Below are 13,803 nucleotides of genomic sequence, written 5' to 3'. Positions count from 1 at the left end.
GCTGCAGTTTTCCCTAACAGAAAGCAAAATTTCACGCACACTCTTTGTTCCTTCTGGTCGGCCATCTCACTAATCGCCAAAGGGTTGAAACAGGAACGCACACAACAGAGCACCACAGACAAACCACTTAACTCAGACTGACGCCAGCTCACTAACAGTCGCAGGAGACCCCCAGCTAACACCACCTAGCAGCACAACTCGTAACTACAAAGCATGCGCGCGCAACAAGTCGGTTCCAGTTATTTTTGGGTCCCCCCTCGTATATCTAAGAGATGAATACCAGAACTTATCATAGTATGTGATTCCAAATATTCTGTCACTGATAAAAATGGTACAGTAAATGAGTGTTGGATTTTAGGGCTGAAACAAACTCTTTTGCGCAATCATTAATCATTCCATTGTAAAGTGAGACCTGTCTATCCTGACTAAGACTTTACATAGTTTCCCTTAGTTCCTTCAGACAAATGTTATGCTAGTGCCACACTGCTTCCTTCCATATACTTTCCAATTCATTTTTGCTGATCACACTTCATTATATAAACTAAATTAATAGGAGTGATCTTAAATAGGCCATAAATAAATAAATTAAATCCATCATTTCAGCAACAATATAGTCTACCTGAATACACAGTATATCACCTATAGCTGTTCATTTAAAAACTGTATTCCTTTCAGGGGTGTATTTCTTCATGGTACTGATGTATGGATTTTGTGGCATTCCGTATGCATACATATTCAGCTATTTAAGAAAAAGTAGTTCAGGGGCCTTTTCTCTACTTGCAGTGACAAATATATTGCTTGGTAAGTACTGCCTTATGTATTATTTTACATATAATTTAAAGGAAGCAAGTGCAGATATATTAAAGAAAAACTCAGTGGTTTTAGTCTGCAAGCGAACTGTACCAACTGAGCGACCACTGCTTGTCAGTGAAGTTAGTGCCAACTTCTATATGCAGATGACACTAGTATAATATTTAAGAACTCTAAATTTGACAACTTTAAAAATGACATAAATATTGTATTTGAAGCCTTAAACAGATGGTTCGAAGCCAATTTACTCTCATTAAATTTTGATAAAACCCATTACATATCATTCACAACTAAAAACAACCACCAAATTGATCTGGACATCAGTTATGCCAACAAATTAATCTGTAAAGTACTTGATACAAAATTCCTTGGAATACATGTAGACAGTACACTGTCTTGGAAAATACATATTGAACAAATTATACCTAAATTAAATGCAGCTTGCTATGCGATGAGATCAATTAAGCCTTTTATGTCACAGGAAACATTGAAGATGGTTTACCATGCCTACTTTCATTCTATTATGAACTATGGATTAATATTTTGGGGGAACTCTTCACATAGTGTAATAATTTTTAAAATACAAAAGAATATAATTAGAATCATTACAGGATGTAGAAGTAGAGATTCATGTAGAGAATTATTTAAGAAATTAAAAATTCTACCTCTTCAATCGCAATACATATTATCGCTTCTCTTATTTGTTGTTTACAACAAAGATAAATTCAAATTAAATTCTGATGTCTATAACATGAATACTAGACAAAAATATAACTTCCACCTACCCTCATCAACTTTATCAGTATATCAAAAAGGAGTCTACTTTACTGGCATAAAAGTGTTCAACAATCTGCCACAAAGTATTAAAAACTTGGGCAATGATACTAAAAAGTTTAAATCAGAGTTAAAGAATTATCTACATGCTCATTCCTTCTACTCTTTAGATGAATACTTCAATGTAAATAGAGAATGATGTAAAATTAAGTTATATTAATTTTTAAGCTAAAATTGCCTGTACTTATGTATGTAACCTTTTGACTTGTTCTGTATCCAAAGGTACTAACCTGCTTAGGATTTATAGAATGTAAATAAATTCAATTCAATTCAATTTAGCGGATAGAGGGTGTCACGTGGTCAATGCAACGAATCCCCAGGGCCATTTATTTTGGTTTTCTACACCGGATCCACTATTTCCTTGAAATAGCTCCTCAGTTATCCTCACAAGGCTGAGTGAGCCCCATTCCAGACGCACTATTTCTCAGAAAATCTGGTAGTGCCGGGAATCTAACCCAGACTTCTGGATCTGTAGCCAGGAATTCTGACCACTAGACCACAGAGGTGGTCTAGTGCAGATATATAAGTGTATTAATAAGGAAGCTTTAAACTACATTTGTCCCAAGCACTACATGTACAAAGTATGGGGAGAAAGCTTCATATATTCTCAGCTCTTAGCACTTAGAAGCTTCAGACTGGCTGCCATAAAACATAACTCATGTTGTGGTACAGTAATATCTGTTATTTGCTCTGTCTGCTTCTCTCGAGCAGGAATGTTCTTATGTGAATAATTGCATATGCACATAGTGATAACATGCCTGTTGTCCTGTACTTTTCTAATTTCTGCCTCTTTTTTATAGGAATGATACTGAGTTTGACGGTATACATTATGCTACAGTCAAAAGACTACGAAAGTGCTGCAAATGGTCTAAAATATGTTCTGCAATTTATTCCTCATTTCTCCATCACATTTGGGTTCATGCGCTTCTCAGACCTCGTCCTCAAAAATAATAGATGCAAAATTGAGCAAATATCCTGCCCTCAAAATGACATTTGCTGCGGTAAGTCTGCATTACCACATCCACTTGTGTTGACTGAAATGCTTGAAGTTATGAATGGTAATTTTAATTGACACCAAATTTCATATAGATTCTAAACTGTTCTGATCATGGTGTATAACACTCAGAACTACTACTCAAACTTTGTCCATTGTCCAGTGTTATAAAAACAAGAAAAACAAACGTTTCAGAAACTGCATCTGTTTCTGTCCTTGGGTCAGGGGGGGGGAGACATTACTCTGTTGGGTCTTGTAGGAAGAACTAACCTCAATCAGTGGATAACCCACATCAAATTTACTACAGATATTAAAAATCTGAGACCAGGCTATGTTGAAAGGAGATAACATGAAAATAAAAATGCAATTAAAATTGTGATAAAGTCATAAAGTAACTCTGATATGGGTCGCCCAGTGATTGAGGTTAGCTCTTTCAAAGGGACCCAACAGAGTACATGTCTTCCCCCCCACCCAAGAACAGAAACAGATCCAGTTTCTGAAGCATTGTATTTTAGTTCTTAGAAGACATAGTCCAAAAACCCAGTAATTCTGAATCCCATTCCATGTTATAAGGTGTGGGAACATCCCACATATTATCACAGCACCAGCACGCACGCTAACCAATCAAATTGCATCCAATGTACACATTTATACAGCGCTTGCTGCTAGCTCGCATCCACATTATTACACGCGCTAGCCAATCAGCGCTTAGCAAATTTTCGCCACGCATTGTATAAAAGGCGGAGCACAACGCTCGCAAGTCAGTCAGTCTACGATCAGCAGTCTTCTAGCAGTCTACAAGCAATCAGCACACTTCATCGCCAGCGCTCAGTCTTCGGAGGCATCGGCGCTTCGCTGCGCCAGGCATGACTGCCACGGCTGTCCGGCGGTCACACCCAACTCACTGGGCAACTCAGCCGCCTCGATTCACTGGTAGTCATGTCCGACACACTGGGCAACTGGCATAGGTACCGCGTCTCCACTCCAGTGACCGCGCTCGACGACCAGACTTTCACCAGCAGCTGCCGCGATGTGATCAAGCAACCTCCACCATCTGCCGCACTGCGATCAAGCGACGGCCACACTGCGGCCAGTCAACTGACTCAGCCGCCTGAACACACTGCAACCAATATCCCTTCCTACTGGCGCGCGCCGCGCTACTTCGCCGGCCAAGCATCTCAGCAACCAACGGTCCTTTTCAGGACCTACAAACTGTTCCGAAGAAGTGGGTTGTCATTGAAGTAACGACAGAAACCCCACAAAGGTATCTCATTGTTTGCATCCATAATAAATAACTGTATAAATGGCATTTCACAGTTATCTTGTTTTTGTTTTTATGAATGACACTAATAGTGTAAAAATGGTAAAGGTGATTTATAAATTCTTTAAGCTCAAATTATTTAACTTGTCATTAAAAATAACAATGAAAAAATGTTTTCTATATTGTGAATAAGTAAACTATCAATAACTTTTTCCATACACACTTTTTTATAGGTCATTCCATCCGTGTCATTTTCATAGTAATAAAAATGGTTAATGGTAGATAAAGGAAAATAAATCACAGATGAATAGTGAGTGTGTAGCTCATATAAAAAGTACTTACATAAAGATAAAATTATGTATGAATCAAGCAAGTTAGCAATTTAGATTATATTAAGTAATTTACTAGCTTCATTTAATACATATACAGAAACACATGAGCCCCTTCACAAGCTACCATTGCTGTTAAATAACTTCACAAATATAGATGAGAATATAAATTTTGAAACTTGCATATTTGTAGACAAGGCAATATAGCTGATAACTTCCTGGAATAAAACACAAAAAAAGCAACTGAAACAAATTGACATGTTAATTTCAGTTGTATATAGGTAAAAAACGGAGAAGTTCATGGAGGTAGGCCTAGGCCCACTGGGGCTGTAGTGCCAAGGAAAAAAAAAAGGTAAAAAGTATAGCACTGTAATTAATTTAAAATGTTTTTTTTGTGGGTGTGAAACTTGACCTCTCACATTAAAGGAAGAACCATATATTGAAGGTTTTACAGATGTCATTATTATTATCTCTGTATTGTTCGTGTGTTCCATTTGGAAAGCACCATATGATACAACATGTAATTTAATCAATAAATAATTAATTCACACACAATGTTTCTATCTTTAAGCATTTTTTGAGATGTCCAAGCGAATTATTCACAGAATAAAAGTTTTACAATTACATTAACAATCTTTTGAAAAATTTAAAGTCATAATCACATATTAATACCTAAAACATTAGAAAATTAATGCATTAAGTTTTTAGTTGAATGCAGACACCAGAGCAATCAATTTTCATTACAGTTTGTGTCTTCTAGTTTAGGTATTCTAGTCCATCTGCTGAATTGTGTCTTTCCTCATCACCCCATAGTGGGAGGTCTCTTCATTCCTCTAATATTTGATTAGACAACCTAAAGGTCAAAATATCTTGAGTGAATTAACCATTTACTGATTAAATATGTTGTATAAAGTGGTCCCCTATGAATAGAATATAGATTGAAAGCATTTGAAAACAGGGTGTTGAGGAAAATATTTGGATCTAAGAAGAAGTAACAGAAGCTGAAAAAAATTGCATGTGGATCTTCATAATCTGTAATCATCACCAAATAATAATAGGGTGATCAAATCAAAAAGGTTAAGATTGGTGGAGTATGTAGCATGTATGCAAAAGCTGAAAAATACATGCAAAATTTTGGTCACAAAACATAATTGGAAGAGGCCACTTTTAATACCTAGGTATAGATGGGAAGATAATATTGAAATGTATCTTAAGAAAACAAAGTAGGAGGGTGTGGATTAATGACATTCAGGATACAGACCAGTGGTGGGTTCATGTAAATACACTACTTCAGGTCCAATAAAGTGCAGGGAATTTCTTGACTAGCTGCACCACTATTAGACCCTGAAGAAGGACATGCTCCATGAAGTTAGTTGGTTAATTAAATATAAAGTAGGGCATTGTGACCTTCATTGATTATCTTACATGCCAATCAGTTTTATTTTCAGTTTTATGCATAATGTCAGAAGGCAACAGACCAATTCATAGAATTTCTACCTCCTATGAAATATTTTGTGATATCCAGCCTTCTTTAATCAGACCGCCTGAAGCTTCACAGCATCTCAAACGGTATATGTCAGTGACAAGCCTATAAATTGAAATCATTAAAACTAAACCCTCATACAACTGGCCAAACATAACAGAGTTCAACTGACATGGGTGCCAGGTCATAAGGGCATTGTTGGTAATGAAACAGCACATCAGTTGGCAAGAATGGGATCTGAATATCCATTCATAGGACCTGAACCAGCTTGTGGCATCTCAGTTGGAGCTGCCAAGAAAGCGGTCGGCCTGGACAAACAGAAATCACAAAAACCATTGGGAATCCATAACTGGACTCAGACAGGCAAAGAAACTTATACCAGGGCCCTCTGCCAGAAGAACAAAAGATCTATTGAAATTAAACAGAGACCAGCAAGGATAGGTGGTAGGACTATTGGCAGGATACTGTCACCTGGGACTGACAGATGACCCCACTTGTGAATGGTGCCTAGAGAAAGATAAATCAGCCACACACATCCTGTGTGATTGTGAGGCAATAGCTTATTTAAGATTTTACCACCTGGGTCAGTTTTTTTGGAATCAGGTATCTATTATGACACCCCCATGAACAAATTCCTTCATTTCATTCAAAATATAGGATTGCTAAAGGCTTAAACAAAAAAAGGGGAAGCAGAATAGATCATTGAAGGTTGCAGTGCAAGGACCAAGGTTTCTCAACCCGACATTTCTATAGAAATTTTAATGTTTTGTAATTGAGGTTTGTTTCTTATTCCAGAATCTGTGTGCAAAGATGGCTATTGTCCTCTAATACACAAATCATATATAGCATTTGCAAATATCGACAATCCAAATGCAGTTGGTGAACAACTACTATATATGGCAATAGACACCGTTCTTTACTTTGGACTGATAATGTTGATAGAGCATGATGTGTTCAAGAAACTGCATGGTATGCTCATGAGGATGATACTTGGAACTGAAATTGAAGTACAGGAACTAGAAAGTGATGTGTTAATGGAAAAGGAACGTGTCAATAGCAAAATAAGAGGTACATTTATTTTAAATTTTAATTGACTATTCCACTTATCTGTGGCAAGCATATCAATTGCAATAAAAGTATTAAAGAACATAAATAATATTTAACCCCTCATTTCCACCCAGCAAACACTTTTTGAGCTTGAGTACCATAACTTAGAAGTATTCTTCATATATTTTGCTCTTTACTGTGTTAAGCCAGATATATTTTATTTTCTGTGTCCTGTTGTTTCAAGAACAGCAAAGAGTTTATTATAGGATTTTAATGAAATTGGTGTTTTCCATTGACAAAAGGATATTATCAATAAAATCTTACAGTGAAGAAAAATTGTTCGAGTGTGCGCCTGTTCTTGTGTTTCCCACTAAGCACCAAAATTGTCACACATAGTTTGCCTCTCTAATAATTTTTATAAAAACATACCTTGGTATAAGGACTATGTCCTTGGCTGTGCTTATATATACTTTGCTGCAATTTGTATTGCCTTTTAACTATTGTATGTGTTTTTGAAAAGTATGGATTATATATGCTAATGATTTTATTTGTGAATGTATAAGTGTGCAATGTTTTGTTTGCTTGTTGACATGTTTTATATTCGGTGCCGGTGGCACATTTATGAATATTTTGAAACACAAATGTATATGTATGTATGTATAAGCGGCCTCCATAGTCTAAGGGTAACGTTCCCACCTCAAGGTATGCGGGTTCAAACCTGGCGGAGGTTGTGGAATTTTTAATGGCGGAAAAATTCAGGGAACAAGTCCTCCGGGAGGGACTTTAAGCCATGTGTCCCGTGTTGTAGATTTACGGCACGTAAAACATTCTCATGTCTCTAGGAGACCTCTGAGCAAAATTAGGCAAAGTTTCCCGCCCAAGTAGTTTCCAATTCCTTCGGTAGATGGGGAAGTATCAGGGACCACTGCCAGAGGACCTACCTCGCTGGCAGAACAGGGCTGATAGCAAGCACCAGTACTGGAAGGGCATGGCGACTGGTAGAATATTAAAGGGGGATGCACAATAGATTAACAGCNTCATTTGCAATTCTTATGGAATTAGTAATCCCTTACTATGAAATTTAAATTCATGAAATTAGATATAAATTGCACAGATTGGCTAGCTAAATTCAGGAAACTTAAATATTAATTAATTAATGATGATGATTTCTTACAACTTTATGGAAAACACAAAAACGGTTATGCTAAGTAGCCATATCATCTTTTAGGTTTATAAAGTGGAAATTACTCCCCCACCACCACCACCACCACCACCACCAAATGTGAAGTAGATTCATTTCTTTGTAGTAGTTAAAATATTCTATTGATCTAGTTTTTTCATATGATGAAAGCAAGAAGTAATGAAATCTGTACGAGGACATTTTATTTGAGTTTTTCTCTACTGGGAAAAAGGTACAGCTCATGAATATTGTATTCACAAGTCAGATACATGAAATTTTAAAATAGTGCCTTTCAGCAAGATTGCAATTCACGGCTTCTGTGAACATTTTGTTCATGTGGAAATATCTTTTTTCATGCATCATAAAGGCAGAATTTATTTAGCATACATACTGATATTTAAGCAATGCTGTGAACTCCCAATAGAGAGAAGGATAGTGTTAGTGATTTCCCTCAGGCTGTTGTCTGAGACCACCTTTGCAATTTAGTTACAATATAGGTGTGTAGGCTGGTTTCTTATTTACAGCAGCCGCTCTTCAGCAGAGCAGTGCTGATGATGACATCATGCTGGTCCATAATCTGATAAAGAAGTTTAAGTCAAGCTTTGTAGCAGTAAAAGATATTAGTTTTGGTGTGGCCCCTGGTGAGTGTTTTGGGCTGCTTGGCATCAATGGTGCAGGCAAGACCACGACATTCAGAATGCTTACTGGAGATGAAATTCCTTCCAGTGGAGATGCAGTAATTACTCAATACAGACTTGGGAATGAAAAACATAAGGTAGGAATTCTGAATAATTAATCTAACATATCCTGAGGCAGCATCTATTTTTTCAACATTCATGAAATTAAAGTACATAATGTTTTACAGTTCCTGGCACAGATTGGCTACTGCCCACAGTTTGATGCCATCAATGAAACTCTGACAGGGCGTGAAATGTTGCAACTCTTTGCCAGTCTTCGTGGAGTATCACGGGCTAATGTTGATAATGAAGTCAACAAATGGCTCTCATTGATGGGTGAGTTGCAAAACTGTATTCAAGCAGCAGTGAATAGACACATACAACAGCAGTGCTTGTTTCTTAGTTTATTTAACAATGCTTTATCAAATAAATAAGTGATATAGCATGAAGTGGGAGTATGGTTATATACACGAATTGAAATGATGTGGAAGGAAGCAATCATAACCTATTTTAAGACAATGTTCCACATTTACTTGGAAGAACTGAAGAAAACCCTAATTCAAGATAGGTGGATTGGAGCAAAATTCTATTGAAGAACCTCCTGACTATAATAGAGATATTCTAAATGTGGAATATCAATTTCAGTGTACTTGCCTAGTCAAATTCCCTCTGACAGACTGCACTCAGGTTTTTTCATAGAAGAGACACCCCCTGTTTACTGGCAGTACTAAATTACCAGTTATATGAGGAAACTTGAAGTACTTCACTTATTTTCAAGTAAAGATGTCTGTAATCAAGTAAGCCTTTTATTTACATAATTCTCAATGCTGAATCCATATTTATCCTAACTCTCCTAGGTGGTATATTTTTATGTATTCTATGCACAAAGTGCGCATAATGACTACACGAAAAGGATGCCGTATCTCTCCATCTGTCATCTTGCTCATTTCACCTCTGAAACTACTGTACAGATTCTGACTACATTTCATATTGAGAGTCTCCCCTAGAAGTTATCTGGCAAACTTAGTACTGGTATGTATGTGGTGCGTTCAAGTTCTAAGGTCTCCAATTTTTTTCTCACACAATAATCATACAAACAATTTGAAATTTCTGTCACATTTCAGCGTAATCTCCCTGCAGCCACACACATTTTTCACAACGTCGATGCCATGATTCCATGGCCGCTGCAAACGCTTCTGTAGGAGTCTGTTTTGACCACTGGAAAATCGCTTATGCAATAGCGGCACGACTGGTGAATGTGCGACCACGGAGAGTGTCTTTCATAATTGGGAAAAGCCAAAAATCGCTAGGAGCCAGGTTAGGTGAGTAGGGAGCATGAAGAACCACTTCAAGGTTGTTTTCACGAAGAAACTGCTGCGTCATGGACGCCCAATGCGCTGGTGCATTGTCCTGGTGAAAGAGCACACATGCAGCCTTTTCCGGCCATTTTTCTCTTAGTGCTGGAAGGAGCTTGTTCTTCAAAACATCTTGGTAGGATGCACCTGTCACCGTAGTGCCCTTTGGAACGCAATGAGTAAGGATTATGCCATCACTGTCCCAAAACATGGCCACCATCATTTTTTCAGCACTGGCACTTACCCAAAATTTTTTTGGTGGTGATGAGTCTGTGTGCTTCCATTGAGCTGACTGGCACTTCGTTTCAGGATTGAAAAACGGCATCCATGTCTCATCCATTGTCACAATTGATGAAAACAAAGTCCCGTTCATGCCTTCATCACGTGTCAACATCGCCTGGCAAACTGCCATGCGCGCAGCCTTGTGGTCGTCCGCCAGCATTCGTGGCACCCACCTAGAGGACACTTTCCGCATTCTCAGGTCTTCATGCAGGATTGTGTGCACAGATCCCATGGAAATGCCAACTTTGGAGGCGATCCTCCAAAACAACTTTCTCAACTCATTTGACCATGTCAGACCGGCTGGTGCGAGGCCGAGATTGTTTTGGTTCGTTGTCACACGACGTTCGGCCTTCTTTGAACTGTCGCACCCACGAACGCACATTTTTCACATTCATGACACCCTCATCACATGTCTCACTCAACTGATGATGAATTTCAATGTCTGTCGCACCACACAAGTGGAGAAAAAGAATGATTACTCGCTGTTCTTGTAATGAAAACATCGCCATTTTAGGTATCAAAAACACTCCTCACACTTGCCGCCACCACTAGAGTTCTGTGTGCCGTACAGTTCTGCTATCTCTGTCACGCATTCACAAAGAGTGCACACGTATTTTAAACTAAACCGCATGTGTCTATCTGCTCCCAGTCCTGAGAAAATATCGAAGACCTTAGAACATGAACACCCCACGTACAGTTATAATCACTAATTTATATGATTCTCAAACTCAACTTCATAAAATTTTTAAAAAATGGCCAAATATATAGAAAATTGGCATATGATGTAAGTGTAGATCTCATTAAGACCCATGATTTTCTTTTTAGATATTTCTGATATGGTGAATGTTGTAACAAAAAATAATTTGTGAGTCTTTACACTTATATCTGTTGTCATTAACCTTTCAACAACAGGTTTGTATTGGAAATTAATTAAACTTAAGTGCAGTGAGGTATGTACTGGAATAGCAGAGAACAAATTTATAAATATGTGCACTACAAGAGTACACCTTCCACCTTTTGTTTAAACTAAAGAAATTAACTGTGTCAGACATGATTTATGTCTCTTCTTTTATGTGTTTGAAATAAAATGTTTTCACATCCAAAGTTGCTCTTTGAAATTTAAGCAAAGATTACAAAAGAATATGAACCGTAAGTAACATTGTTAATACACCATTGCATTAACATTTCTTAATGACAAGTTGTGATGGGATATTTAAATATAAAAATTTGTTTAACTTGTGCCACTTTTCTGACAATCTACATGTGACAGTGACACAGATTCAGTTAAGTATTGAATTAAATCACTATTTTGATTAAATTAAGCTAACTACATATTAAACTGTTTACTGACATCAACTCGACAAAGAGTCCTGCCTGCTGTTTCAAGAACTAATTTTACTTTACTGAGTCTTGTCTATACAGGTTAGCAAAGAAACAGGTCAAAAATAAAAAGTGTATAGATCAAAGAGGGATGAAGTAAGTGGGCAGTTTACGAAACAGTATAAAAGGAGCTTCATGATTTATATAGGTCACCTAAAGAATTAGAATAGTAAAATCTAAAAGACTGCAATATACCTAGGAAGTGCAATACATGGAATACATACAAAATTTTGGTGGAGGAACCTTTTGGAAAGTGGAAGAAAATGGAAATGAGTTGACAACATTAAGCTAAATGATGGGATGGGACTGGTTCAAGATCATGTCAAATGGCAAGATTTGGTGGTAATAGTGTTGAACTTCAAAATTCTATTGTCAGATTAATATGGGTCTCATCTATAATGAAGTACATTTATTAACAAGTTAATAATAATTCTGGATAGGACTTCAGCAGTATGAGAACCGGAAATGTGGAACATACAGTGGTGGCAATAAACGTAAGCTGAGTACAGCCATGGCTCTGATAGGGGATCCTCCTATAATTTTCTTGGATGAACCAACAAGTGGAGTTGATCCTGTGGCCAGGAGGAACCTGTGGACTGTCTTGACATCTATCCAGAAGTCTGGCCAGTCTGTAGTGCTCACTTCACATAGGTATGTTATCTTACTATAGCATTTTCTTCCTCTAGAGATGTTTTCTTTCGTTTATTTATTTCTTTATACACATACATATGGACAAACACAACAATTTTTTATTTACTACTACAAACAGAAATGTTCCACATTTTGACCACTTAATAACCCATTCATTGTTCATTCTTTCCATATCCACGTATCCATGTGACACAGCTGCCATACAGAAAATTAACTGGTGTGAAATTCTGATAATAATTGAAACAGTTAATTGGCTGGAAACATAATTTGTCATGAGGACTGAAATTCATTGTTATGCTGCTTTAGTGAATTGTCTTTAAATATGCTAATTTGTGGTAAGAACCATGTACTATAAAACAGTAAATCACATAAATTGCATTTCTGTTTTACTTCCAACTAATAGTAGGAATCCAGTAACACCCACTGTTAACTTTTATTTTCCTTCAGTGGTGAAATTAAATGCTCTGGAGTTATGATGTTATAAGCTCACTTATGATAAGAAGCAGCGCCATATTTGAAAGTATTGTGACATGTTGCGCAACGAAGGACCCCTACCTCCCCAGCGGAGGTATTTGAATTTGAATTTGAATTTGAAGAATGACTGGAGCAGAAACATAGATAGCTGAACTAGTAGTTATCAGCTGAGCTACTTAGCTGACTCAGTTAGTTACTTAATAGCAGTTAAGTTATAAGTACACATCCAACAATAAAAATAAATCCAAAATCTATGTTCACACCGGCTTTAGTATACACTTTATCAGCTTCGTTAGTGAATAATATCTGACACGAACTTAAATAAAATTTCTAGGTGTCAAAAATATGGATATGATTATCTGTGAAAATAATGAGAAGATTAAACCAATTCTTTATATGAATAATCATATATATTTTATTTAAATTATTTTGTTTTCTTTATATAGAAAAAATGCAACAGATAAAAACTGATGGTCTTGATTTAAAATGAACTACTTTTATTGGCAATTACAGAAAAGATTTAAAGAGTACTAAGTCTTCTGTTACCAGCAGTTGAGCATAAACTGAGATAAATCCAGAAACTGAATACTCCCCCCCCCCTTCTCCGCAGCATGCTTGTTTATGCATGCACCCTGAGAAATTTCATTCTATCAGGTTTTCTTTATCAGGCTTCTGTGCACACTGGATTGTGTTTCAGTATGGAGGAATGTGAAGCACTGTGTAACAGGCTGGCCATAATGGTGGGAGGGCAGTTCGTGTGTATGGGAGGTATCCAGTATCTGAAGCAGAAATATGGCCAAGGCTTCACTATCATGGTGAAACTGAGAGTCGTTGGAATCAGTGAAAAGGATGTGATGTCACTGAAGAACGAAATTGAAAATAGCTTTAATACTGGTTGTATTCTCAAGGATGAACACCAGGTAAATTAAGTATTTCATGTGATAAATTCCGTTTTATATGTTTAAGTTTGGCAGCACCACAGCTGAAGCGGTTAGTCACTTGCTTTCCACCGCGGCGGCGGGTTTAATCCTGGGTCTCAAGTGGGA

The 13,803-nt window shown here is 37.1% G+C and overlaps 1 protein-coding gene across 1 annotated transcript in view; it reads left to right on the top strand.

Annotated features, from left to right (window-relative positions):
• The window catches only part of LOC111875445 (phospholipid-transporting ATPase ABCA1), a 70,849-nt gene that overhangs the window by 54,683 nt on the left and 2,363 nt on the right, over nt 1-13,803 (top strand). Inside the window, exons 19-25 of the mRNA XM_033755826.1 lie at nt 676-801; nt 2,445-2,645; nt 6,507-6,779; nt 8,463-8,713; nt 8,804-8,951; nt 12,073-12,283; nt 13,455-13,677. Coding sequence (XP_033611717.1) covers nt 676-801; nt 2,445-2,645; nt 6,507-6,779; nt 8,463-8,713; nt 8,804-8,951; nt 12,073-12,283; nt 13,455-13,677 — 1,433 coding nt within the window. The remainder of the gene's footprint in view (nt 1-675; nt 802-2,444; nt 2,646-6,506; nt 6,780-8,462; nt 8,714-8,803; nt 8,952-12,072; nt 12,284-13,454; nt 13,678-13,803) is intronic.

This window comes from Cryptotermes secundus, unplaced genomic scaffold (genome assembly GCF_002891405.2).
Source record: "Cryptotermes secundus unplaced genomic scaffold, Csec_1.0 scaffold304, whole genome shotgun sequence".
Classification (NCBI taxonomy): domain Eukaryota; kingdom Metazoa; phylum Arthropoda; class Insecta; order Blattodea; family Kalotermitidae; genus Cryptotermes; species Cryptotermes secundus.
Note: the sequence above shows the minus strand (reverse complement) of the source record. Positions and strands in the feature narration are given on the sequence as shown.